Source organism: Ipomoea triloba, chromosome 7 (assembly GCF_003576645.1).
Source record: "Ipomoea triloba cultivar NCNSP0323 chromosome 7, ASM357664v1".
Taxonomy (NCBI): Eukaryota; Viridiplantae; Streptophyta; class Magnoliopsida; order Solanales; family Convolvulaceae; genus Ipomoea; species Ipomoea triloba.
Genome location: NC_044922.1, coordinates 23,532,254 through 23,557,367, shown reverse-complemented (window position 1 = coordinate 23,557,367; position 25,114 = coordinate 23,532,254). Strand labels below are relative to the sequence as shown.

At 34.9% G+C, this 25,114-nt stretch overlaps 3 protein-coding genes across 3 annotated transcripts; 1 reads left to right on the top strand and 2 right to left on the bottom strand.

The window, feature by feature from the left end:
* Positions 1-21: 21 nt before the first annotated feature.
* On the bottom strand, positions 22-6,586 carry LOC116025209 (ER membrane protein complex subunit 1-like). The gene is made up of 12 exons (XM_031266352.1): positions 6,405-6,586; positions 6,162-6,289; positions 5,812-5,874; positions 5,362-5,480; positions 5,087-5,202; positions 4,165-4,972; positions 2,830-3,558; positions 1,908-2,129; positions 1,570-1,665; positions 1,289-1,483; positions 1,029-1,142; positions 22-727 (listed from the first exon to the last, which is right to left on the bottom strand). Exons 1-12 carry the CDS (start codon positions 6,497-6,499, stop codon positions 467-469), a joined length of 2,946 nt encoding a protein of 981 aa, XP_031122212.1. The 5' UTR covers positions 6,500-6,586; the 3' UTR covers positions 22-466.
* A 5,068-nt stretch (positions 6,587-11,654) lies between these two features.
* LOC116024925 (mitochondrial import receptor subunit TOM9-2) lies at positions 11,655-12,299 on the bottom strand. The gene has a single exon (XM_031265960.1). It carries the CDS (start codon positions 12,199-12,201, stop codon positions 11,878-11,880), a length of 324 nt encoding a protein of 107 aa, XP_031121820.1. The 5' UTR covers positions 12,202-12,299; the 3' UTR covers positions 11,655-11,877.
* Positions 12,300-16,256: 3,957 nt separating this feature from the next.
* LOC116024880 (nuclear transport factor 2-like) lies at positions 16,257-20,142 on the top strand. Its single transcript, XM_031265899.1, has 10 exons — positions 16,257-16,433; positions 16,581-16,669; positions 16,780-16,914; positions 17,315-17,615; positions 18,450-18,706; positions 19,054-19,225; positions 19,372-19,493; positions 19,578-19,643; positions 19,746-19,830; positions 19,913-20,142. Exons 2-10 carry the CDS (start codon positions 16,631-16,633, stop codon positions 19,966-19,968), a joined length of 1,233 nt encoding a protein of 410 aa, XP_031121759.1. The 5' UTR covers positions 16,257-16,433; positions 16,581-16,630; the 3' UTR covers positions 19,969-20,142.
* The last annotated feature ends 4,972 nt before the right edge of the window (positions 20,143-25,114 follow it).

Sequence of the window (25,114 nt, the reverse complement as noted above, 5' to 3'; positions counted from 1 at the left end):
AATAGGAGATTCGCATCATTCTCTCTCAAAAACTGCCAAAGCAAGTACAACCTAATGATACACAATGTCAAAACAAGCAAAATATACTGCAAAGAATGCAACATTCTGTGGAAACACAATCTTGAAGTGCTATGAATATTCTAAAAACGCACAGCACAGCACATTTTGCCGGTTCTTCAGATGTATTAAATATAGTTTCAATGTCAACCAGAAGTGCTCGTTAGAAACATTTGCTACTTGCAGACAACCGACCGTGTTCATGTTCAAAAACCTGCTATTGCCCTTCCAAATAAAATCACCTAAAGCTACTACTCTTTGGGTAGTAAACTGACCAGACTTAAAATAAAGAAAACTACAGCTCGCCTAGTTCTTCCACAAAAAGAGGGTAATGTGTATGGAAGGGACAAAACAGATTAGGTAAAATACAGGACTAAAAAATCGAGGATGTCACCTCACCTGATTCAACTCATCTCCACTTCTCCTGTAGCTCTTTCTGCTCTGACCAAATCCATGTTATGAAAATAGCCACTACAAGTGCAACAATGGTAAGGAGAAGCAGAGCATAACTGAAGTCATCAGTTAGAGAATCATAGGTCTTTGAAGGAGCAAGCTGGGTGAAAAAGAGATCCACTCCATAAACAAAGACGAGGGTGGTGGACTCCAGCTTTGCCGGAACAGTTACTATGCCTCTAAGGCCTTCCGCTTTTACAGCATGAGTCACATAAGACTGCAAAATTAACCTCAATTCAGTAAGAAGAGTACAACACTTGTCTTAATATATATATATATATATATATATATATATATATATATATATCTTCATTCATATAACCAACAGACTCTGTCCACATGCCTACATCATAGCTAGTTATCTCCTCTTTCAAAAAAGCATGTTTAAAATGACCACGGTTATACAATCAAACATAAATGAGTTTCTTATAAATCCACATTATAAATATGGTTAAACAAGCATTCACTCACTTCTATCAATAATAAATTTAATAAAATAGAAGGGTAGAAAATTCCACCTGTGGGATTATAGGTAAAGAATCAGTAAGAGGTATTATTCCATCCTCTTTCTCAGCTTGAGTTGGATTCACAGTTCGCCGAGGATCTAAAAATCGCTTGTCTAGTGCCAAAACCTATACAATGTTTAATATATATATATATATATATAATGTAAAGAATTCAAATAGGAAGAAGGTATACTGCAATGAAGAAAAAGCATCAAACAACAAAAGAGCATAAGTGCAAACAAGAAGCATGTAGAAAACTAAGCAAATCCAACCTGATCACCAATTGTGCCTATAAGGAGCTGCTTGGAAGTTATGCCTTTGGCTGTTGATGTTACTGCTATTGTTTTCACAGAATGTGCAAAAAAGTAAGACTGTGACTTTGCCAAAACTTCAGGACGTGAGTAAGATGAAACTGGTTTAGTAAGATTATGCTTTCCAAGAACAAGTTTCAAGAGATCTTTGTTATCCTGCAGAATTTTCAAAGTTTAGATAGGAAGCAACCATGAATACACCCAAAAGAATACAAAGAATAAGATCAAGTTATGAGATGCACCGCTCGAGACTGATCAAAGATCTCAATGACAGACATTTCATATCTGTGTGCCCTTAGATTGAAGTAGTGGTAGACAACCCAATTCTCACCAAGCACCTTCAAACAGAAAATTGCATGTTCAAATTTAGTTCATCACAGAAGGTATAGAAGAGGAAGATGACTAAAATAAGACGGATAAAATGCTTTTTTATTTTATTTTATAATGACTCAATTGGCAAGAAGAAATGGCTTAAGTTCAATCCATTCACTTTTGGCATAGTTGATTGTTTTTTTTGGCGGCAGAGCTTGGTTATGGGTGAGGGTTGTTTATTATTAGCACCAAAGTAAGGCAAACTTACTGCATGGACAGGTCCCTGCGAGCCTTGATGAGTCATGCGGTGAAGAATGCGACCAGTTACAGTATCAATTAGATAAACAATTAGCCATGACTCATCTGGGATTACTGAACCAATATCACCAGCTGCTTTAGGTGCAACAGTAGCCACAAAAAGCATATTCTTAGATATGTATTTATACATCACATCCCGATCTGTGGTTACCTTTGCTTGAGTATGAACCACCTGGAAAGAATGAAACAGCAAAGTATTAAGTTATAATCCACAAATAGTGGCAACGTAACCTAGATGACAGTAAGAGGTGGAAGAAATTTCGGCATTAATACCATTGAGACTTTGTCACCCTTCATCACAGTTCAATAAGATGTTAACTAAACCTCTAGTGCAAAGGTAGCACTAAATTAAGTAAACTATATTAAATTGCAGTACCAACTGGAGCTTTCCACACAACAATTAACATGCTTCCACCCTTTCTCAAAAGAAAAAAAAAAAAAAAAAAGTAATGATAGTGGATAACATGGAGCCATCTTGGACAAGTTCCAGTTCAAGGTTGTCAACCAAAGATGTAACATACCCATAACTACTGAGAGTTTCATAACACGACATAGATTACAATGAAAAGGAAGGCCAAAGCAGAAATGCAGGGAAAAAAAATCAATTTCTTTTAATGAAGAATGTCTAAAAGGGCATCTAAGAATTTAATGGTATTAAACTAAAGGAGGAAGCAAAAGATGATGGATTTTCTGGAGATAATTTTGAAATAAACAAAAATAGAGAACCAGTTATTAATTCAAAACAGCATGCAATAAGACTAGAAATCAGGGAAAGAATCCCATATACAGTTAAACAAAATGATGCAATATTTTGGTCCATAGCAGCCCAGATTTTAAATTTAATTCAAAAAAAAAAAAAGAGAAATAATTACCTCATTCAGTTTTCTTGTAGCAGTTGCAATGATCTGTTCTGATTCTGAAGGGAATACAACTGACCATACATACTTAGTGGCAAAATAGTAGTCATCACCCACATCCTTAAAGTAATTCTCCTTCACTGCATGCCCCCTTAAGATGTTATTGGCATCCACTGAATACCAATATATGTTTCCCAATTCACGTTTGAATATTCCAAGAGCCTCAGGAGTTCTGGGATATAAGTGCCCATGACCATCACTATCTATCAATAGATGTAGTCTTTGCTCAGTGGAATCAGTATATGGGAGAGGAATAACCTGTGCAATGGAATGAGCAGGTTTCAAAATTTTGAGTTCCTTCCCAGTGTATGAATCAACAAAGGACAGAACACTTGGAGCATCTGAATTTAATTCACATTTGCCAACTACAAGAACCGATGGATTCTCATCCATGGCATGATGATGAGGGACCTGCCACTGATGTATCTTAAGCCCATTTGGGTTTTCACAAGTCTCTGATTTTCGAAGAGCATTCACTAGGAAAGACCATACTATCCTCCCATCTCCAGTGTGAAGTGCATAAAGTTTCCCCGACCGACAAAGTACTATGAGTAGTTTCCTAAATCCATTATGATCACGGGTCATCTTGCTTTTCCCAGAACTTTTAAACCTCATTTGTTGTATAGCTGCCACGTCATCAGGGGTAGCAAGCATCAGGGTTCCTTTCAGCTTTAGCAAATGTCCCTTCCAACAAGAAGATAGATACAATCAGATCTTGCCACAGTTCAAAAATAATAGGAAACAAATCATCAACTAAAATTAGAATAGCAACTTCACAGTTATAACTGCTACTCTAACTATCTGTGTTCTCTTTCTTTCATCAGAGAATAAAATACATATTTGCCAGAAACAAAGATGACATTGGAATATTGACAAATAGAGCCCAATGCCCAATGCACATGCTAACTCATTGAAAACCACAGTTTATGAGCACAGAATAAGTGAAGAAAATAAGTACAAAAAGGTGTGAGTTGACAGAAGCATGGAAGGATAATAATGCAAAAGGATTGAAGATAATGCATGGAAGGAAATGGTGTATATAAAACCAACAACCCTGGCAAATGTTCATTAACAACTTGGTGCATGTTATGATTGTTTGATCCAACTAAATGCTTCTTGAGAAATTGATTTTTTTTTCCTATAATCTATCCTCCAAAACCATTTTATACTTATAGCATTTGGTGCAGCTTCTAATTTTTGGAGATAATAAGCCCCAAAGCAAGATGGGCTAAACAAGCACTTAGAACCACGTGTCAAAAGTTTTTTAAGATAGTTATACAAGCAACATACCTTAAGCCATTCAAAAAGGTTTGTCTCCACTTTGGAAACAGATACACCATCCTTTTCTACAGGTAATTCTGATGTTGTTACATCTACAATAGAGGCAAGTCCATCTTCTCTGCTCCAGACAACCTCACCTTGTTGTAGTAACAATAGGGAATGATCTTCTAAGACAATCAGGGCTCTAAATCCATAAGATCTGTCTGTCCTGATATAGTTGTTGATGAAAACCTTATGAACAAGCCCCTTTTGACTGTCTATTGCAGAGCTTTCCTCAAGTAAATTGCTACCCCAGTCATTGATTGATTTTACAGAGAGATGAATCTTACCAACACCATGCTTGATAAGCCCAAAAGCTTGGTGACCTTCAGAAAGCGACAAAGATTCACTGATAACAGCACCATAAGCAACTTTATCAACTACCTCCAGTTTCCCTTCATATGTAACTCTAAGAAATAATACGAATTTGTTTACATGTATAGCAACCATCCCTGTAATCTTAGAAGGTAAGAGCACAGCTGCTCCAGTAAAATCCTGAACAAGATCTGCTATATGCACCTGTTGGAAGTTAATTAGTCCATCCTTGAAAATTATAGATACTAGGATTGACCCAGTGGAATCCAGTGCCACCACTTTCTCACTTGTCACTAGTGATATGTCGCCAGAAAATCCGCCAGGAAATACCATGCTCTCATGCTTTAGCAGTTCACCCTTCCTAGCATTTATTTTATATGCTACAAACTGGGACGAACTAGTGAGTCCTACAGCATATACATCATCAGTGCCTTCGGGATGAACTATATGTTGAATGTCAAGGCTGCAAAAGAAAATAAAAAATAAAAAATAAAAAATAAAAATGCGAACACTGGATAAAAAATGCCAAAACAACAGGTGACACATGTAAATTGATACTCCATATTAGTTATCAGACCCTTCATTTGCTAGCTCTTTCTTCCAGATAACCTCCCCATCGGTGCTTGAAACAGCATGCAAATACCCACTACTATAAATAAGGATCAAACTGTCCTTGTCCACTTTCAAATTTGACTGCAAAATGTTTAGAAAATCAAAAAGGGTTAATGGTAGCACTTGGAAAAATCATGTAAAAATTATTATATGAAAGCATTTCTGACCAGCCAAAATTAATTTACTGAAAGTATGAAAACAATTCCCTAGGAGTTTTAGAAATTAAAATGTTGAACTTACAGGTACTAATAAAATTGATCTTGAAGGACTTGAGCCAGAAAGGAATGACTCCCACACCATCTGGCCATCTGGAAGGTTCCAAGCTCTTAAAGTGCTTCCAGATGACAGAGTAATAACATCTGGAAGAAAAGTAAATTAGTCATTGAAAGAATAGATGCAACATAATCAGTACATTATCATTATATATATCCAAGGGAATGCAAAGGTTTTATCATAAATTTAATATCCCAAGAAATTTCACATTCCTACATGAGAAAGTAAGCAAACTATATGAAAATCTATTATCACTAGAGAAACCAATCAATCATCATCATCATTAGCCAAGTTATTCTACCTTGAATAGAGAACTGCAATTTAAGTAATTTTCACTCACCAGTAAGAAACAAAAATAGCAAAGAACACATAGAACTAATGAAATCACAAAAATGAGAGAGAGAATAACAGGATTACATTTCCCAAGGGCAATATCAATTCCATCAATCACATCTTTGTGCCCCAATACATGCCTCCAAACTGCATATAGTAAAATTAGATTACACAGTGTGAATTATCAATGCTATTCAGCAACTAAGGAACTACAAGCAGAAGATCAATTAATTACTAAGAGCTCATTTGGTAAAGCTTATGTAATTAGATTATTGAGATAATGCATTAACTAATTTGCTTTCTACATGATTACGGTAAAAATAAAAAAGTGTCAATAATCTATAAGTAACTCAGAGTTAACTATGAATGGTTTAATCATAAGATTTACCAAAACTGATTTTGATCTCTTTCAATTGAATCAAGGAACAACTTACAAATATCTCCATGGCGAAGATCTAGGGAGGCGAGGACATTCTCTTCAGTGGAGACAACCACGCGCTTCCTCCCCGCCTTCTGCGTGTGGAACACTGCGTGCTTCACTTTTCCGATGTACCGTTGATGCCTGTCATCATCAATTCAATTTTTTTTTTAAAAAAAAAAAATCATCAATTCACAACATAAAAATACAAACGCAGAGAGACGTGTGTTTGTGTATACAAAGGAATAGAGTAAAGTACCAGTCCATGAGGCCAACTTGGTCTTCGTAGAGAGAGAAGGTAGTATAGGCAGAAGAGAAGATGAGAAAGAGGAGAAGTAAAGCTCTAATCGCCATGGCTGATGGCGATTTGCTCGTTACTTTCTCGCTCTGCAAGGAGGAGGCGATACAAACAAATCTGAGCAATACAAATTGAGGAGAATCAGGAGATGGAGATGTGTTATGAGTTTATGACTTCACTGTAGAGCTGTGCCTGGCGGGCTAACCCGTAAAAAAGGGTCGGGCATACGGGTTGTATTTTGTAGAATTGTAGACTTGTAATTTTGTTACTTTTGTATTTAAAATTAAAATAATAATCTTTAATCTTTATATCAATTATCAAACAAAATTAAAAATTACGGAGTAGTAATTAGTACATTAAAATATTAAATTCTACACAAATATTTATACAATTGTACACAATGAATTAAATGACGGAATTAATACATAAAAAATCACCAATTACATAAAATTAATTATATTAAAGGTAATAAAATAAATTACTTGTTGGATGTGCTGTCGGCTAGTCGAAGACTTAGAGTGGTGTTTGCCTGGACTGTTGCCTATTGTAGTACTATGACGGGGAATGGAAGAACCTGAAAATGTGATGGAGGGAGAGTTGGAGATTCAGAGGTGACGGAAGTGGTCGGTTGTGCGGGTCATAGTCGTTGCGTCACTGGGACCTTGGAGAATCGGATGCGACACTACGACAGAGAGAGAGATAGGGAGTTGGAGAAACGGCAAAATAGGAAATTAGGGATGGCTGGGCGGCTGCACTGCTTCTTTTGTAAGTGTGATTAGGAAAGAGGAAATGATAGTGGAGGGAAAAAAAAACAAAACAAAACAAAAAAAAACTTTAAAAAAAGAAAAAAAGAAAAAAAAGGAGTAATTACGGTCCCAGGCGGGCGCGAAATCTGCACCTCACGCAAGTGAGGCGTAGTGACCTTTCCCCAGTGGGGCCCACCCAAGCCTGCCAAAAACCCCAATTTGCAGTAGAAAAAAATTCAAAAAACCCCCCCCCCCCCTCCTCCACATTTTTTTTTTAAATTCATTCATTGGATTTTACTATTCCAAAAACTTGCCAAAAGCTACAATTGGGGAAGGCCTTAGAGACTAGAGTCTTAATCTTTAATAATTAATAAACTTTATTTATTAAAAAAAAAAAAGAAAAAGAAAAAGGTGGGCTGGCGGGCTAAAAAGCCCATTCTAGTTCTTTTGGCAACCAAATCATATTCATATAAAGTGCAACAATAATCAACAGTAATAACAAATTAACAAGTAACTAATTAACTCTGTATTAATTACTAAATACATAAACAAAATATAAATTACTAAAAAATAAAAATTACCTGGTCAATAGAGGACTAGAGGCGTAGACTGTAAAGCCGTAGAGTAGTCGAGGCGTGGAGCAGTCAAGTAGTGGAGTCCCGGAGTAGTCAACAGTGGTTCTCGGTTCTCACGGAGCAGTTTTGCTGTGAAGACTAGAGGAGTGGAGCAGCCAGCAGTCGTCATCCTCATCCGACTCGTCGATGTAGCGTTGCCTCGGCCCGTTGCCCGTTGGTGAGACGCAGAGTAGTCGCAGGTCACATTGTCGCAACCACAAGACTACAGGAGCGAAACGCTAACTCACAAATTATGGGTTTTAGGTTACTGTCTTACTGGTTGTCCCTTTAGATTTTTAATTTTAGAGATTTTATTATTTATAATTTATTTATATTTTTATAAATGTACGGGCCAGATAACTTGTGGGCTACCTGGTTTTTATTTCATTTTTAACTATCATAACATTTGAGCTAAATGTGTGTGTGTATATATATGTATGTATGTGTGTGTGTGTGTGTGTGTGTGTGTGTGTATATAAACATTATAAAAACATTATGCAATTAAAAAATACAATTAAATTTCAACAAATCCTTAGAATTGAAATGGTGTAGGTAAAACTAAGAAGAAAATGGTAAAAAGTAGAAAGTGTTTGTAGTTTTAGGGTTTAGGGTTTAGGGTTTAATGCAAACAATTACATTATAAATGTACAAGAAAGAGAGCTCAATGTATAAGTTATTAATGCAAACAATTACTTTAGCATAGTTTTAATTGAAAATAATTACAAATTAATGATGAGAGTTGTGAGTGAAAGTCTCATGCTGGAGACGGAGTAGGCTGTGTTGGTTATTCTCTATCAGCCTGGGGTCCCCCCCTCCCTTTTGTATTTTCCAAAAAAAAAAAATATTAAGGAAAAACTTAAAAAGATGAGTGTAATATTAGAAGTTATTTACAGTAATATGAAAAAAATAAGTTACAGTACAAGTCATTAATGTAATATATTACAGTAACACAGTTTTTATTTCCATTATAACCTTAGCATGTTTTAATCCTGAACATGCACATTTTAATACTTTACTGTGCACTTTTTAACAACATAATATGTGCATTTTTGAAAAATCATGAGAGGTGCACAATATAAAGTTGGTGATAGTTATTAAAATGTCATTACATTTTTTTTTCATTCGTTTGATTTTTTCAGATGTTAGACTGAAATTTGTTCTTAGTTTTGTCCTAGGGTGTGTTCTTATTATTATTTTTTTTTTTGAAAACCGGTGTGTTCTTATTTGATCATATGGAAGGGTTCAGGTACGATGAAGGGTTCCCGTGCAGTTGTGTAGTGATCTATTCTTTTTTTTAAAAAATTTATATTGATGCACCTTAAGTTTCTAATCTACGCATCTTAAGCTGAAGTAACATAAATATGACTTTGTGGAGAAAATCTTGTAAAGAATATTGTTTGTGTTTGGAATTGCAAAAAAAAAAAAACCTAAAAGCACACCTTAAGAAGGAAAACCACGCACCTAAAGCTTTAGGCTGACGCACCTTAAGCACAAACACCACGCACCTTAAGAAAGAAAATCACGCGCTTTAGGAAGAAAAACTATGTACCTAAAGTTTTAGACCGACACATTTAAGTTTCAACAACTAATGCACCTTAAGCTCAAAACCACGCACCTTAAGCACAAAAATCGCGCACCTTAAGAAGGAAAACCGCACACCTTAAGAAGGAAAATCACGCACCTAAAGCTTTAGACCGATGCACTTAAGTTTCCAACAATTAACGCACCTTAGGCTCAAAATCACGTACCTTAAGAATGAAAATCACGCACCTTAAGTTTGACCCATATGGAAAATGACCAAATTACCACCGCATTTTTAAAAAAAAAAAAAACATTATTAATCCTAAACGTTGATTTTGGCAAGATTAATGACTCTGTTTTCACCGCACAACCGCACCTGAACACCCCAACCGCATTTGAACCGTATTATGTAGAACTATTGGCCAATTACGATTAAAAAATGAATAAAAAAATCCGCCAAATAAGCATCTCAAATCTCCTAAAACCATGCTCAAAGAGTAAATCAATCCAACCAAAAACCCACTCTCCCGTCTAAATAAAGATAGAGTCTGACTTTTCCTATCATTCTACACCTACACATTCTAATTCGCACTAGTAGGTCAAATGCACACCACCAATTGTGTAAATACATTAACGCCAGAGTTTGTTTTATAAATATTGAGTTTTTGATAATTATAAAATTGACAACATATTTTTATTTTTTTTAAAACTTCCAATCATTGGTGAACCCTGATGGGCTACGATCAGTTCTCACTTGTCATCGACTAGGCAAATGCACAGATACGGAGCCCACAATGCACACAATATTGCAAAGAGTTAATTATTCTGTCCTAAATTTATGTGTCATTTTACTTTTAGTCATTTTTTCAATCAAAAAATCTCTAGTTAATCCTAGCATTATTGTAACATGACCATTTTTTTGTCCTTCGTCAACAAATCTGTTTAAATGTCGTTAAATATGAGGCATTTCAATATATTAAACTTATGATCTTCCCACTCCTCTTTTTTCTAAGAATTAATTCATTTGTTAGTCATAATATTATTGTGACATAAGACCATTTTTTGTCCTAACATTATCGTGAGCATTTTTTATCCTTTGTCAATAAATATGTTTAAATGACATTAAACATAAGAGCATGTCAACCTATTCAGCCTATCATCTTCTCAGCTCTTCTTTGTTCTAATAATTCCTCAATCTCAGCTCTTCTTTGTTCTAATAAATCCTCAATCTTGCATACTTAATTCTTTCATAAACCACTCAAAATAAACATATATATATACTCAGATACAGCGTATTTGACATACACATACTGAATAGGTTTCCACAGTTCCACTTTGCTAAATGCAAAAGAAAAGAAAAACAAGAAGATGGACAAACAGATTCTGCTAAACTTAATCTCTTGTTAGCTTCTTCAATGAGGAAAGGGAAATGGCCACAGAACAAGTTAAGGAGTCTAGCTCCTAGCTCCCTATTCATCATTAAAGTGTTGCAGGTATTAGATGATAGGTTATTAAGTAGAGAAATTCTCACTTTTTACTCCATTTTTTACTCCTGCTGAGGTGTCATCCTTTGACTGATTTAAAAAACAAACTGAGCCACTGTTTTTATTCTTCACTTTTATTTACCGAATAAAATTTGTACACGTAGCAAGAGTTATTCTCTATGGAGTAAATATATCATTTTCCAAGTAACAATCAACATAGCTCCAAAAGACACATTACCTAATTGGCTAATTCCATAATATAAAGAGGATAAATGTATGGATAGTTGCAAAAAGAAAAACCCATTCCACAAGCACTTCTGCAACACAGGATAACACAATTCTAGAGTCATGTAGTAAACAGAGATGATGGATGGATGCAATAATTCAAGAAAATAGGAACTTTTGCATCAACAAAATCATTATAATGCTAGATTATGATGTGATCTTGTAGGGTCACCCTAAAAATCACACAAATGAATGGATAAACACATGAGCCAACTAAGCAGGCAACAGAACTATAATTCAAAGTCCAAACTCAAAAGAATGGTTTCCTGATACAACTACTGTGAGGAAGCAATTCTATAAAATCACAAAATATACCAAAAGTGTTGGTATGGAGTGGTAAATGAAAGGCCACTCACTACTGACACTCAATCAAAATTACAGCATGCCATATAGATTTTGCCTCTTGCTAGCCATGATTCTTCCCAATTTCTCATACAACTAACACTATCTTCAAACTAGTTCAATGTTTGCACTACTGTTTCAGTGTTTGTTTTAATCATATTACTTCTTTAAGAAGACTACATAGAGCTTCACCTAACATTCATAATCCTAACATTAAGGTATCCAAATAGAATCCAATCAAGATTACTTCTTTTCTAACAAAAAAGGGGCAATAACTGATATAGAAATCCGAGTGATTGTTAACCTTATCAAAATAAATGCTATCAAGTCTAATTATTCTGCAATTCCACATAAACTAGAACCCTAACGCTACAAATTGACCACCACGAGATCATAACAAATCTTTAACCAAGTTCGAAAATGGAAATCAAATCGCGACTCATCACTTGGGTGCAGCGATTCCGGGAGGAGGGGTACCGAGCAAGCTAGCCTGTTGCATCTCGAGCTCGTTAAGTTGGGCCTCGCGGTCCATCTCGATGATGAGAGGTACGACGAGGATAAGGAAGGTGGTGCCTGCAATCCAGGCGGCCTTTCCGGTGCTCTTGAGGAGCTTTTTGCCCACGACAGCGGCCTCCGAAGCGGCTCGCTTGCCGCGGTACACTATCGGCGATTGATTCAAGGTCGACGAAACCCTAGATAAAATTCCTTTGCTGCCTCCGCTGCCTGGCCGCTCCGGCAACGAAACTCCGCCTCTCTTGGACGACATCGTGAAAGTACACAGACGAGAATGCGATGCGCTCAGCACATACAAGAGAGGGGAAACTGATTCCAAGAGGTAAGGACTCTCGGAGTCAGAACTCGGGTCCTGTACTCCTTGGTTAGATTCTACTAAAACGGAGTCGGAGTAGTATATTTGCACAAGTGCCCCTTACAGTTTTCTATTTCACAAACTTCACCAAGCAAAAAGGGAGTCCCATTGCAATTTTTGGTGAAAAATTAGATAGCCATCTAAATCACAAAATTTGATTAATGTTATAAATAAATAATAATTATGGATGGGCATAGTTTGTGTAACGGTCTGTCATTAAACCTGTCATTATTGTATCCGTTACATTTTGTATTATATATATGGTGACATGTATTGTATTGAAAGCTCGTGAATGAAATTCTAATTACTTCCTACACTATTGTGTACCTTCTTTCTCTTTTTCTCTTCTCAATATTATTTATCCTGCAAAGTTCATCGGTTAGAAGTTAACGGCCAACGGACACCCAACTACAACACGTTATCAGCACGCTCCCAATATATTCCTTTAGTGAACAGTATGTCATTTTTTTTAATCATCCATAGTTGCTAAAACTGCCTATAATTGCATATTTGTGTTTTACGGATATGTGGATATGATATTCGGATTTTATGCCTTTGAAGATATTGTTTGGTATGATATATTGTTTTTCCTTGCGAATTTGTAGATACATATTCATATCATTTCTCTCCTGTAAAACTATTTCGGCATATACAATTTTTTTAAATAATTTTTTTCGAATGCCTATACTTATATATATTGTTTCAGAATCCAAACCACAGTATGTGTTTTGTGACGTATTTGTATATATAAATCTGTATTTTTTTTTGAAAATCTCATATGTATTTAAAAAAATCAACAAAAAATTCGGAAAAAAAATATCATCACTTACCTTTTGGCCGATTTGTCGTCACTAGTCGCGGTGGTGCTGTCGTTGTCTTGATCAAAGTCCTTATTGTCGCTGATTGGCTTTTTTTTTCCTCAAATTGGATGCGTTCCGATGGAGGGATGCGGCAGTCACGACAGTAACAACTTCGGGAGGCAGCGACGGTGTCAGTTGTGTGGCGCCCCGGCTGAAAGAGGCAACCGCGACAACATTTGGAGTTGCCGCCAAAGGTACTAGCTTAATAATTGAGAATGCCCTTCTGTACCCTCAATCCAAACGAACTCTACTTAGTTTTAAGGATATTCGGTCAAATAGCTTTCATGTCGAAACAAAAACTAAAAAAAATTCTGAAAATCTTATCATGACCAAAATCATCAATGAACGGAAACAGGAAGTTGAAGAACTTCCTTCATTTTCTTCAGGTCTATTATTCCTTTATTAGGCCTCAGATCTCATGCATTGCGCTCGTCGTAAAGGCTAAAGATTCACATTCATTCGGATTATGGCATGACCGTTTGGGTCACCCTGGACAAATTATTATCGGCAGAATTCTTACAAACTCAACTGGACGTCTGGACATAACCTCCTTAGAACAAATATTCTTTCATTAAAAGATTATACATGTATTGCTTGTGCGAAAGGAAAACTTGTTACTCGTCCTTCGCATTCTAAGGTCGGTCTTGAATCACTTGTTTTCCTGCAAAGGTTACAATGAGACATTTGTGGACACCAATCCTCTAGACCATTTTGATATTTCATGGTCCTTATAGATGCATCCACTCGATGGACACACGTGTGCTTTTTGTCCACACGAAATATGTCATTTGTAAAATTCATGAGTCAAATCATTAAATTGAATGCCCAGTTTCCCGATTATCCCATTCAAAACGTGAAAATGAATAATGTTGGTGAATTCACCTCATCGGCTTTCAACGATTATTCTATGGCATTAGGAATTAAGGTGGATGTTATCAGTATAGATAGAAAATTAAAGCGTAAGTCACAAATAATTAAAATCTATTACACAAACATTACTTTTACATATGTATATATGTATACATATGTATACATACATATGCATATATGTATACATATGTATATATATACACATGTATACATATACATATGTATGTAACTTTAATGATGTAAGAATAATTTTTTTTGATAAAAAAATAATAGTACAATATTTGTAAAGTAATGTACAATTGAACTATTATAGAAATACTAACAAAAATATTAATACCATAATGACCTAAATCATTTTCAATAATGTAAAAACATAATTAAAATATTGAGTTTTTTTCTAAATAATTAAAAAAAAAAGATTAATTAAACAAAAAAAAAAGAAAAAAAAAACTTAAACTAGATTTTAAAAAAAATGCAAGAAAATTATTTTCAAGGTTCGTATTTGTAACCTTTGATGCTCAACTTTGAATGTTATATATATAGTTTAGCTAATTAATTGATCAAAGTTCATGTTAAATTTTATATTGTAATTTATTAAATACACTCTAACATAATTATAGTATCTGTTCAACAATTATGCCAACTCTGATTGGGATGGAATTTGAACCTAAGACTTTACTTATGTAAATCAATGAGTAAATTAAGAATAATAAATAGTTAACATAATATTCCGTTACTAAAATTTACACTGACAGAATGCGGAGATATTTAGGAAAAATAAATGATATAATAGAAGTTAAAGTAAAAAAAAATATAAAAATACTAAAATCAAAATAATTTGAACCATTCATTTAATCAAACAATTGGATGAACATTTTTTAGTTCTTGTTATAGGTCTAACTTTGGATGTTATCATATAGATAGAAAATTAAAGCGTAAGACACAAATAATTAAAATCTGAGTTAATACCACAAATAGTCCTCTGACTATTGGGCTAGTACTCATTTTAGTCCTCGACTTTCAATTCGACCACAAATGGTCCTCTGACTTTTATTTTTGACCACAAATAGTCCTATGTTAAAATTTCTGTTAAATAGGTGTTAAATTTAGGGGTAATATCGTCAAATTGATTAATATTATTATGATTACTTCTTTTTTAGAATTATATGACAACATAATTAATTTCAAACATTAATAAACATTAAGTTAATAAATATAAAAACAAAATGGTCATGGCAAATTACATAAATGAACAAATTAAATAAAGCTTCATAATTAATGTTCTTAATTTGTACTTGATTAATTATATTAATTCAACGGTGGTGACTTTCAGTTATGTCCTAAACAAAATGTTTGATCGATTAATGAAAAGTGAAAACTATTAATCGGCCATGTATGAACAACCATGAAAATGATGGAAGCAAGGTTTTTAAAAAAAAATTCTTCCATTTTAATATGTTGGTTAAATTAAAATAGATAGCTTTAATATTAAATCTTCATTTTGTACGCATAATTATAAGAATAAGGTGTATTGTCTTTTTATTTAGGAGTATTTATATTTGTTAATTGTTTCAATTATGCTTGTTGGTGAAAATTCTAAACATTTTTATTTTATGACCATTATATATATCAATTTGACGATAATACCCCTAGATTTAACACTTATTTAACAGACATTTTAATGGATGACTATTTGTGGTCAAAAATGAAAGTCAGGGAACTATTTGTGGTCGAAATGAAAGTCGAGGACTAAAAGGAGTACTACCCAAATAGTCAGAGGATCATTTGTGGTATTAACTCTTAAAATCTATTACACAAACATTACTTTTATTCCAATTAAAACCTTAATATAATTGATATAAAATAACAGTTTAGAAAATTTTTCACTTTTGGTCCAAATTTGGTGCTTAATTATTACAGAGTAATATTTTTAAATTAAGTACATGATTATGTAATTTGTATCACATTTGATTTTTTACTATTAATATTTTCAAATTAGGTGCACTGAGAGATGTGGTTAAATGATTAATGTACATCATCACCAATTTGCTTTAAATATGATATGATAATTAAATGTAATAGCATTTGAAAGGGGGTTAATTGAAAAAAGAAATGAAGGAGAGGGGGTTAAGTGTTAGTGTTTTGCAACTTTAAGGGGGGTGAAGTGTGGTTATATTCATAATATTCTCCACCTTTAATTTTTAAATAGCCCACTGAAAACTGAAAAGCGCCCCTCTCTGTCAAACAGACAGATCTACCAATACCAATCTTTGTGTCCAGACTCCAGTGTCGATTACTGCGATCTCCCTGGGATTGAATGAACCTTCTGGTTCTATACATACATAAACTCATATCTCTCAATAAGCTTTGCATTTTCTCTCTCTAAATCATCCTCATAAAGTAAGTAATCACAGTAAGCTGACCGTTACGTAGTATTTTATTTTTATTTTTATTTTTATTTTCATTTCTTTTGGAGAGCAATCGATTACAGTGATTTATGATTCGTGGAGTTCAATCATCTTGATCTGGGTTTTTTTGGGGGGATAGGATAAAAGTTAGAGAAAGGGCGCGGGGAAGGATTTGCTGAGAGTGAGAGAATGGCAAGCTCATACTCTGCTCCAATCAGTGCCTCTCAGGTCGGGAAAATCAACAATTTGAATTCATTTTCGCCTCTTTTTGATTTTGATTTTGTTGATCAAATTGAGTTTCCGCTCTGCTTTTTTGTTGTTGTTGTTGTTTTTAATAGGTGGGTTCCTACTTCGTGCAACAATATTATCATGTACTTCAGTACCAGCCGGATTTCGTTCATCAGTTTTACACCGATTCCAGCTCTATTGTTAGAGTTGACGGGGATTCCAGTGAGTCTGCTTCCACTCTCGTGGTGAGCTCCTTTGCAAATTTAACATTTTGAATCAGATTACTCGTGGTTAATAGTGCTTACTTATTGGATTGGCACGTAAAGATATTTGATATATATATGTATCCAATTTCATGAAATGTATATTTGTAAGATTTTTTTTTTTCCCAGAATGCTGCCTTTTGATAGTGTAGTTGCTATTTCTTATATCCATGCATAATTGCAAATGCCTTGTTTGCAGTATTTCTAAATGCATGGACCTTAGGATTATAGACAACTAATGTAAGAGCACTATTCTCAATCATGTCCCTTTTGTTTGAGAATATGCACCCAAATGTATGTGGCTATACTCAATCATGTCCCTTTTTTGCATGTCAATCTTAATTTTGATGTATGTTTTTGTTTTCTTCCTCCCTCGGTGCAGCATATCGATTCACTTATCTTGTCGATCAGTTTCTCTGGAATCAAGATCAAGACAATAAACTCTATTGAATCTTGGAATGAGGGTGTTCTTGTGGTGGTTTCTGGCTCTGTGAAGCCCAAGGATTCCTGCAGGTGGAGGAATTTTGTTCAGACTTTCTTTCTTGCTCCTCAGGAGAAGGGTTACTTTGTTCTAAATGATGTCTTTCATTTTGGCGATGAGGAGGTGAATGATCAACCACAGCCACATGAAGTTCCAGAAAACAATTTTGATGCTCTACAAACTGCCCCTAGTCTGCCAACAGGTAGTTTCTACCACCTGCAGTTAAAACATCATCACTATCTTCTTTTGACATCTCCAGGAGTAAGTCCTCTCCCCTATTCATATGAGAACTTGATGTGAGAGAAGAAATCTTTTTTGTCTTTGGTTGCAACTTGCAATATCAGCTTCTTGTACTCTTTCTGGTTGCAGGCATATTCTTTGGGTAGTATTTTTGTCCAACAGAAATTTATTTTTCTAAAATAAAAACGAATTTATTCTACTATTGATCCATTTACTATAATGGTATTTCCACCTGTGCTGCTTGAATTTGATTTTTTTTCCCACTTTCAGAGCCTGAGTTTAAAAATGGTTCACCTTTGATCCTTTGACTTTAAAAACCATTCTATGTTTAGTCCAAAATGTTTGAAATACCCTCACTTTTTGAAAAATTCATCAAACTTCACCATACCACATGTGAGGGAATTTTGGACTAAAAGCGGAATGATTGAGAAAGTTAGTGTTAAAAGTGTAAAAATCAAAGTTGAGCACTATAGGTGGAAATGTCGGTACAGTTGGGGACCAAAAGTGGAATAGAGTCAATATTTCTCACTTGTTGCTCCATCTTCACTGGGTTTCAGTATGCATCTCTCTCTTCACTTAAAGTAAAACCATATCTAAGGATATTTATAGTGCCCATGGAACAATTACAATCTTTTAGGTGTGTTCTCTACTAAATGCTAAAGTGGTTTTTTCTTTGCTCATTCTTGATGTGACCTTTTGAAAATTTTAAATGGCTTTTTTGAGATCTGATCCAATCGTTAAAATATGCTTAGGCTGTGCTTCTGTTATTGACTAGCATTACTAATTCCTTTTGCAGCCTCAGACTATGGTTTAGAGGAAGAGGCAAGGGAATATGTGAGCTCAGTGAGCCTAGAAGGTAATGGTGATGCTGATGACTACAGTTATACAGAGCTCCAGCACGAGCATATCTCTGAGGCAGAAACAAAACAGGAAGAGACTCCTTTGGAAGAGGCATCAGCTTTGCCTCAAAATTTAGTGGAAAGCTCAGAGGAACCTGAACCGTCTATTCAAGAACCTGTTAGAGAGCCCTCAAAGCTTAGTTACGCTTCCATAGTATGCATCTCATACCGCTGCAACTTCTCGATTTGATTTTGTCTTCATCTCATGAGTAACTTATAAATGTTGCATTATTTATCATTTGAGCCTGCAAACTATCCACTCCTGTGAAATGATATTTGTTACTCTTTAAGTTGGAATTCGCTGCGTTAGTTGAAGATCAGTGTTGACCTAAAATGTAACACCTATGTCCACTAATTGGGTATGATCATATCTCGTGCTCTCTATATGCTTGGAAGGGACTAATTTCCTTTATATATTTGAAATTTTACTGTTTGTATTGTTCCTTGATATATACTAATTTGATTTTTATATATGTGCATATGATTCTTGGTGATTTGAAGTTGCGAGCGCCTAAAGGAAAGCCTGCACCATCTGTCAGTATCCAGCCAAGCTTTGCCAAGAGCGCACCACCTCCTCCTTCAGAACAGAAGCCTGCCCAGCAGTCAGATGCGGCCTTACATACTTTGTTGGATACAAGCCCTGAACTGGCAGATGAAGGCTTCTCTCAAGAAGGTAAAGACTGTGATCTCATTCTTATTATGATTTTCTAGATGTGACTTTGTAGTAACTTGTGAATTAACTTTGCCTATTCTGTAATTGAGTATGCTCGCTCATACATTGCTCAGCTAGTATGTTTTAAAGAATCATTTTATTGTCAGGCGAATCAATGTCTGTCTATGTGAGGAATTTGCCTTCAGCTATATCAACTTTAGATATAATGCAAGAGTTTAAAAGCTTTGGAAGGATCAAGCAAGATGGAGTATTCTTAAGAAATCGCAAGGTTAGTTTATTTTCTTATTGTAAAACATGCGTCAAAGTTAGCTAGCTCCTTTGAGATACATGAATTGGTATTATTGATGGACAGGAAGTTGGTGTGTGCTATGCGTTTGTTGAGTTTGAAGATATCCAGAGTGTTAAGAATGCGATCAAGGTTTGTGCTGTACCTCATTAACTCATGCTTCCCACAAGTATAAAAATTATGGTGATGGCAATGTGCATCGGAACTGATGTGGTGTCCTTTGGTCTAAGTAAGGCATCTCCGATACAAATGGGTGGAAGGCAAGTGCACATCGAGGAGAGGAGAGGAGGCAGCAGTAGCACTTTACGTGGAGGCGGGAGTAAGTGTCTCAAACTGCTGCCCGCTTTTCTTGCTTCTCATTCTTGTATCTGCTCTAATATAGTAGGAGCTGTTTTGATCAGGAATAACGGGAAGAGGCAGAGGAGGAGGTCGTTCTGGGGTTCGGAGAAACTCATAAACTAGTAATCATCGTAGGGAGTTTGATGGATGATATCGCTATTAGCTACCAAGCTTCCTTCTTGTCCATTTTTCATTATGGTCAGTTGAGTGTGATTTGTAATGGATTCTGATTCATTCAAGTTTGAATGTTTTTTGTCATGAGTAAAAAGATGCATAAAGTTATCTGCCACAATGTCTGAAAGCAGCGTATTCATACGATACAGGGCAGGCGGACCACTAACATACCTGAAGGTCATTTTTAGTATATTCCACCTAGAGAGAGAAATTTATTTCGCTAATTTGCGCATTTAGACTTAATTTCCCGGGCATGGAAGAAAAACAATGTCTTTTAAAATAGTAAAATGAAAGTCTTCTTACTAAATGAGCAATAGCCTTGGTGGAGGCTTTGGATGCATGCATATAAAATGAACTTTTTATCTACTAACTAATCCAATATTGTTTCATACATTTCCACTACACCTATCACCTTCTTAATAATCTGTTGCTTACCTGAGCTGGAAAGGGCAACATCATTTGCATGAGCTAAGTGATGAACATGAGAGGCTCCCCAGGGTTGCAAAAATCACTTGCACACATTGTAAATAGCCCTAAATATCAAATCGATCCAAGCTTTTCAAAATTCCATCTTGAACATAATTAACCTCAAGAGGATCCACAAAACTCCATCATAATTCATAAGCCTTATTCATGTCTATAAGAAGTTAAGCACAACATCCTCATTAGTTGTGGTCATGTCATGGCACATCTCTAGTCCTAAAACTTAATTATCAATAATAAAAAGATCAGAAAAAACCCACTATGGTGAGTAGAAAATAAATTAGGCATGACTTTGGCAAGTCCAACTGCAAGCACACAATCTTATTACAAAAATTATAGAGGCTAATAGGCCTATCATTAGCAAAAGTCAATCGTTATACCCTGCACCAACGGTGTACATAGCAATGTGCACCACGAACGTAAAACGACGTCGTTTCAATGTTAGTAGACGCAGACGCGAACGATTCCAAGGAAGTCATTATCTATAATACACATAATTATTATCTAGAATACACAGAACGTTTGCCTAGAATACACAGAATGTTTGCCTAGAATACACAGAATATTGGCACAAAATACACAGAATTCATCTTCCTAACATTCGAATGCACAAACACAACACAACATGTGTTAATAACATGAATACACAGAATATTGACACAAAATACACAAATTCATCCTCCTAAACATTCGAATGCACAAACACATCACAACATGTGTTACTAACATGAATACACAAAACGGTTGCCTAGAATACACAGAATGGTTGCCTAGAATACATAGAATGATTGCCTGGAATACACAGAATATTAACATAAATACAGACACCAGCCGAACCGAGAAACTTAATTTCCAAAAAAACGAATGGTTAGTTTACAATGCTCAAAACGACGTCGTTTACGTACGTGGTGCACATTGCACCGTGGTGCACGGTATAATTTGCCAGCAAAAGTGGAAGGATTACACTTTTTAAGCCAGCGAATAAAAGAAGTTCGAGTGATATGCCTGGTGAACTCATAGCCCAGAAACAAACTTTGCACTATAGTAGTTTGGCCCCTTTTAATAGTATACCATGCAATCCTATAAAAAATAACTAAAACTCTATTTGGGCATATAACACTAGTAGGATCCATCTAGAACACCAATCATTATATACTGGACCATCACTAAAACAACGTTATAGTGTGCATTATAGAAGCCGTTATATTTTGTGGCGCGTTAATATTTTTTAACGATGGTGTAATGAAATTACAGTGTGTACGTATACATGAAATTGAATAACAAATCTTACATATTGACTGTATATTGTCAAATGAAACTGTAGTTGAATTAGAATGATAATTTAATAGTGCTGTAATGAAACTACATCGTGTATAAAATGAAACTGAATAGTAGGTCTCACATATTGAGGGTAGATTGTCAAATGAAACTGTAGTTGAATAGGAATGATACTTTAGTGGTGCTGTAATGAAATTACAGTGTGTATAAATGAAATTGAATTACAAATCTCACACATTGACAGTATATTGTCAAATGAAACTGTAGTTGAATTAGAATGATAATTAAGTAGTACTGTAATGAAACTACAGTGTGTATAAAATGAAATTGAATAACATATCTCACATATTGAGTGTAGATTCTCAAATGAAACTATAGTTGAATAAGAATGATACTTTAGTGGTGCTATAATGAAACTACATTGTGCATAAAATGAAATTGAATAGCAAGTCTCACATATTGAACGTATATTGTTAATTGAAATTGTAGTTTAATTAGAATGATACTTTGGTGGTGCTGTAATGAAACTACAGTGTATATAAAATGAAATTGAATAGCAGATCTCACATATTGAGTATATATTATTGATAGCACTTATTCTTTACTATATTTTACCCATAATTTTGCCTATTTTATGCATAAAGTGTCCCAAATCATGTGTGAATTGAGACTTATTTGTGTGATTTATGTTTCTAGGCACATTTATTCACAACAAGTGAGAAATAAAGCATCTTGGGGCACTTCCAATCAACTTTGGAGTCAAATAACCAGTTTGAGAAGGATTGAAACGTTGAAGTAACATACAAAAAAAAAAAGAAAAAGGAGCACTATAGGAGAACTGGCATGGCCATGCCAGGTTAAGCCTGTGCCTCAAAGGATTGGCAAAACCATGCCTTAGGCCGTGCCAATTGAGGCAATGAGCACTGAGTTTTTAAGCCGAATTAAGCACGGCCTTCCGTGCTATTGTGCACTTTTCTCTTTCTGTTTCGTTCATTTTTGCACAGTATAAAAATCCATTGTGCTGCATTTTTGAGAGAGAACCCTAGGTAGCGTAGAATTGAGTAGTCTTTACATTTTCTTTCATCATTTTAGGGTAGATTAAATTAGATTTATATTTTAGAATTCATCTTTCAAACTCATCAACATGGACTGAAGATGGATTCAACCTTGTTTTGGATTCTTTAAATAGAGAAGATTTTCTTACTCTTTCCTTTATTTCTTTATGCAATATTTATGTTATTTGTTTGTGATTTCCTTATATTTATGTTTCATATGTGTGAGTAGTCCGATTTGGGGCTTGAGTTATGATTGTATTGTATATCTTAATGCTATATATGTGAATTGTGATTATTGCAAAAGGAGTAGAACTTGAATCTAGAGTTCATATGTTTGTGAAGGATTTGTGTTTAGATCTTGTTAATGTTTGATGTACACACTCATTACTATGCTTTTGGAGAGTTCCTAGTCACGACGAAAGTTGGGCAGAGAACTCAACCGCTCCTTGCACAAGTCAATTTCTCTCTCACTACGAAAGTAGGAGAAAGATTTAGGGGCCTTAATGCTTTGTGAGCTTGTAAAGTCTAGGGTTGATGCATCGCGAAAGTGGAACAATTCTAGAGCGTGGGGTTGCTAGCATCATAAAAGTGAGACAATCCTTTTCCTCTGCGCATGCCTTCTTGATCCCTTGATTATTAATTCTCCCTAATCACATAGGCCATGATTGCATCAAGAATGTGATATTTCCTAGCTTGAGCTCTATCTTTCCTTATTGTGTTTATTTCATAATTTAAGTGTGTTAATTAGTATAGATTTGTTTATCCATGTTTATGAGGGTACTTGAATTCTTATGGGTTCAAGGTTTTTTTTTTTCTCCAAATTGTCAATCTCTTCATCTTCATCCTCTCTGCAACTAAGAGGAAATGAGTTCAAAGTTTTAGTGTCTAGAAGTTAGGTAATTGCACAAGTACATGCCATAGCACCAATCTTCAGCGAAATGACATTGTACACTCGTACACTCACTATCATTATTTTGCTACACCAATTATCTAATGAAACTATAGTTAAATAATAAGATACTCTAGTGGTGCTGTAATGAAACTACATTGTGTATAAAATGCAATTGAGTAGTAGGTCTCACATATTAAGTGTATATTGTCAAATGAAACTGTAGTTGAATTAGAATGATGATGTACTAGTGTCGTAATAAATAAAACAACAATGTGTATAAAATGAAACTAAATAATGAGAAAGATTGCTACATAGACCATAACGAAATTTGTCGTCTACCATTATTAACAAAAAAAAAAAAAACTTAAAACGACGTCATTTTAACCATGGTCCATGCGGACCACAGTCCATGGTAAATTATACTCTAGAACACCACCTCTTTGATCTCAACCTCCTCAAGAAGAGCGCACAACATTATTGTCAACCTCTAAAACTAGGTTGGAACTCCTGTTCAAGAGAAGAAACTTTAGCTTATAATTTCTACAAACGATCTGATGGAGATATTAGAAATTACCTATGAATATAGGCCAAGGGTCCATGAGCTTGTAGCTCAAGGACCCAAGGACAAGACCCGTGCAGTGGGCAAGGGCCTTCTGAGCCGACTTCCAAGGCTTACCCAGGGCCGCTGGCCATTCCCACTTCGGAGCCCATCTTTGGGCATATGTGGTAAGCCGTGACTTGGTCTCTTGGCCCACCACGATTTTAGGAGTTTGGTTTCCTCTTTGTATAAATTAACATTTGCTTATCAATTGTAAATCATGTTTAAATCCATTACAAATCTTGTAATACTCTAGCGTTGATCCAAGAAAATATTGTTACAATTATTTCGTCTTTACTATCTAATATTTATGCGGACTTATGGATTCATACGTACCCCGGTCAATTTGTTCCATCACAATAAAAAATATTTCCAATCACATCGTTATTCCAAGCAATCAAGTATTTCTTTAACCCGTTAATCTTAGAAGCAAAAAACATACTCCCTCTGTCCCATTTTACCTGTCCTATTTACTATTCATTGGTCAAACCAACTCTTCTTTCTTTGCTTATTTTCTTTAGTAATTTTTTATTATTTTTAAATTTAATTTTAGTGTTTAATAGTACTTTTAATGTAGTTTCTAAATATATAAATTTTATATATTAATGCTAAACTTAATAATATGAAAAATTGAATTAAAAATTACTTCAGTCAAGCCTCGTTAAACGAATCAGACAACCATTTTGGGACGGAGGTAGTACATAGAATTTCTATGCAAAGAAGCTTCTCACGAGGATTGCACCACTTGTAGAAATTATTCATGTTGTGACCAAACATTTGGAAA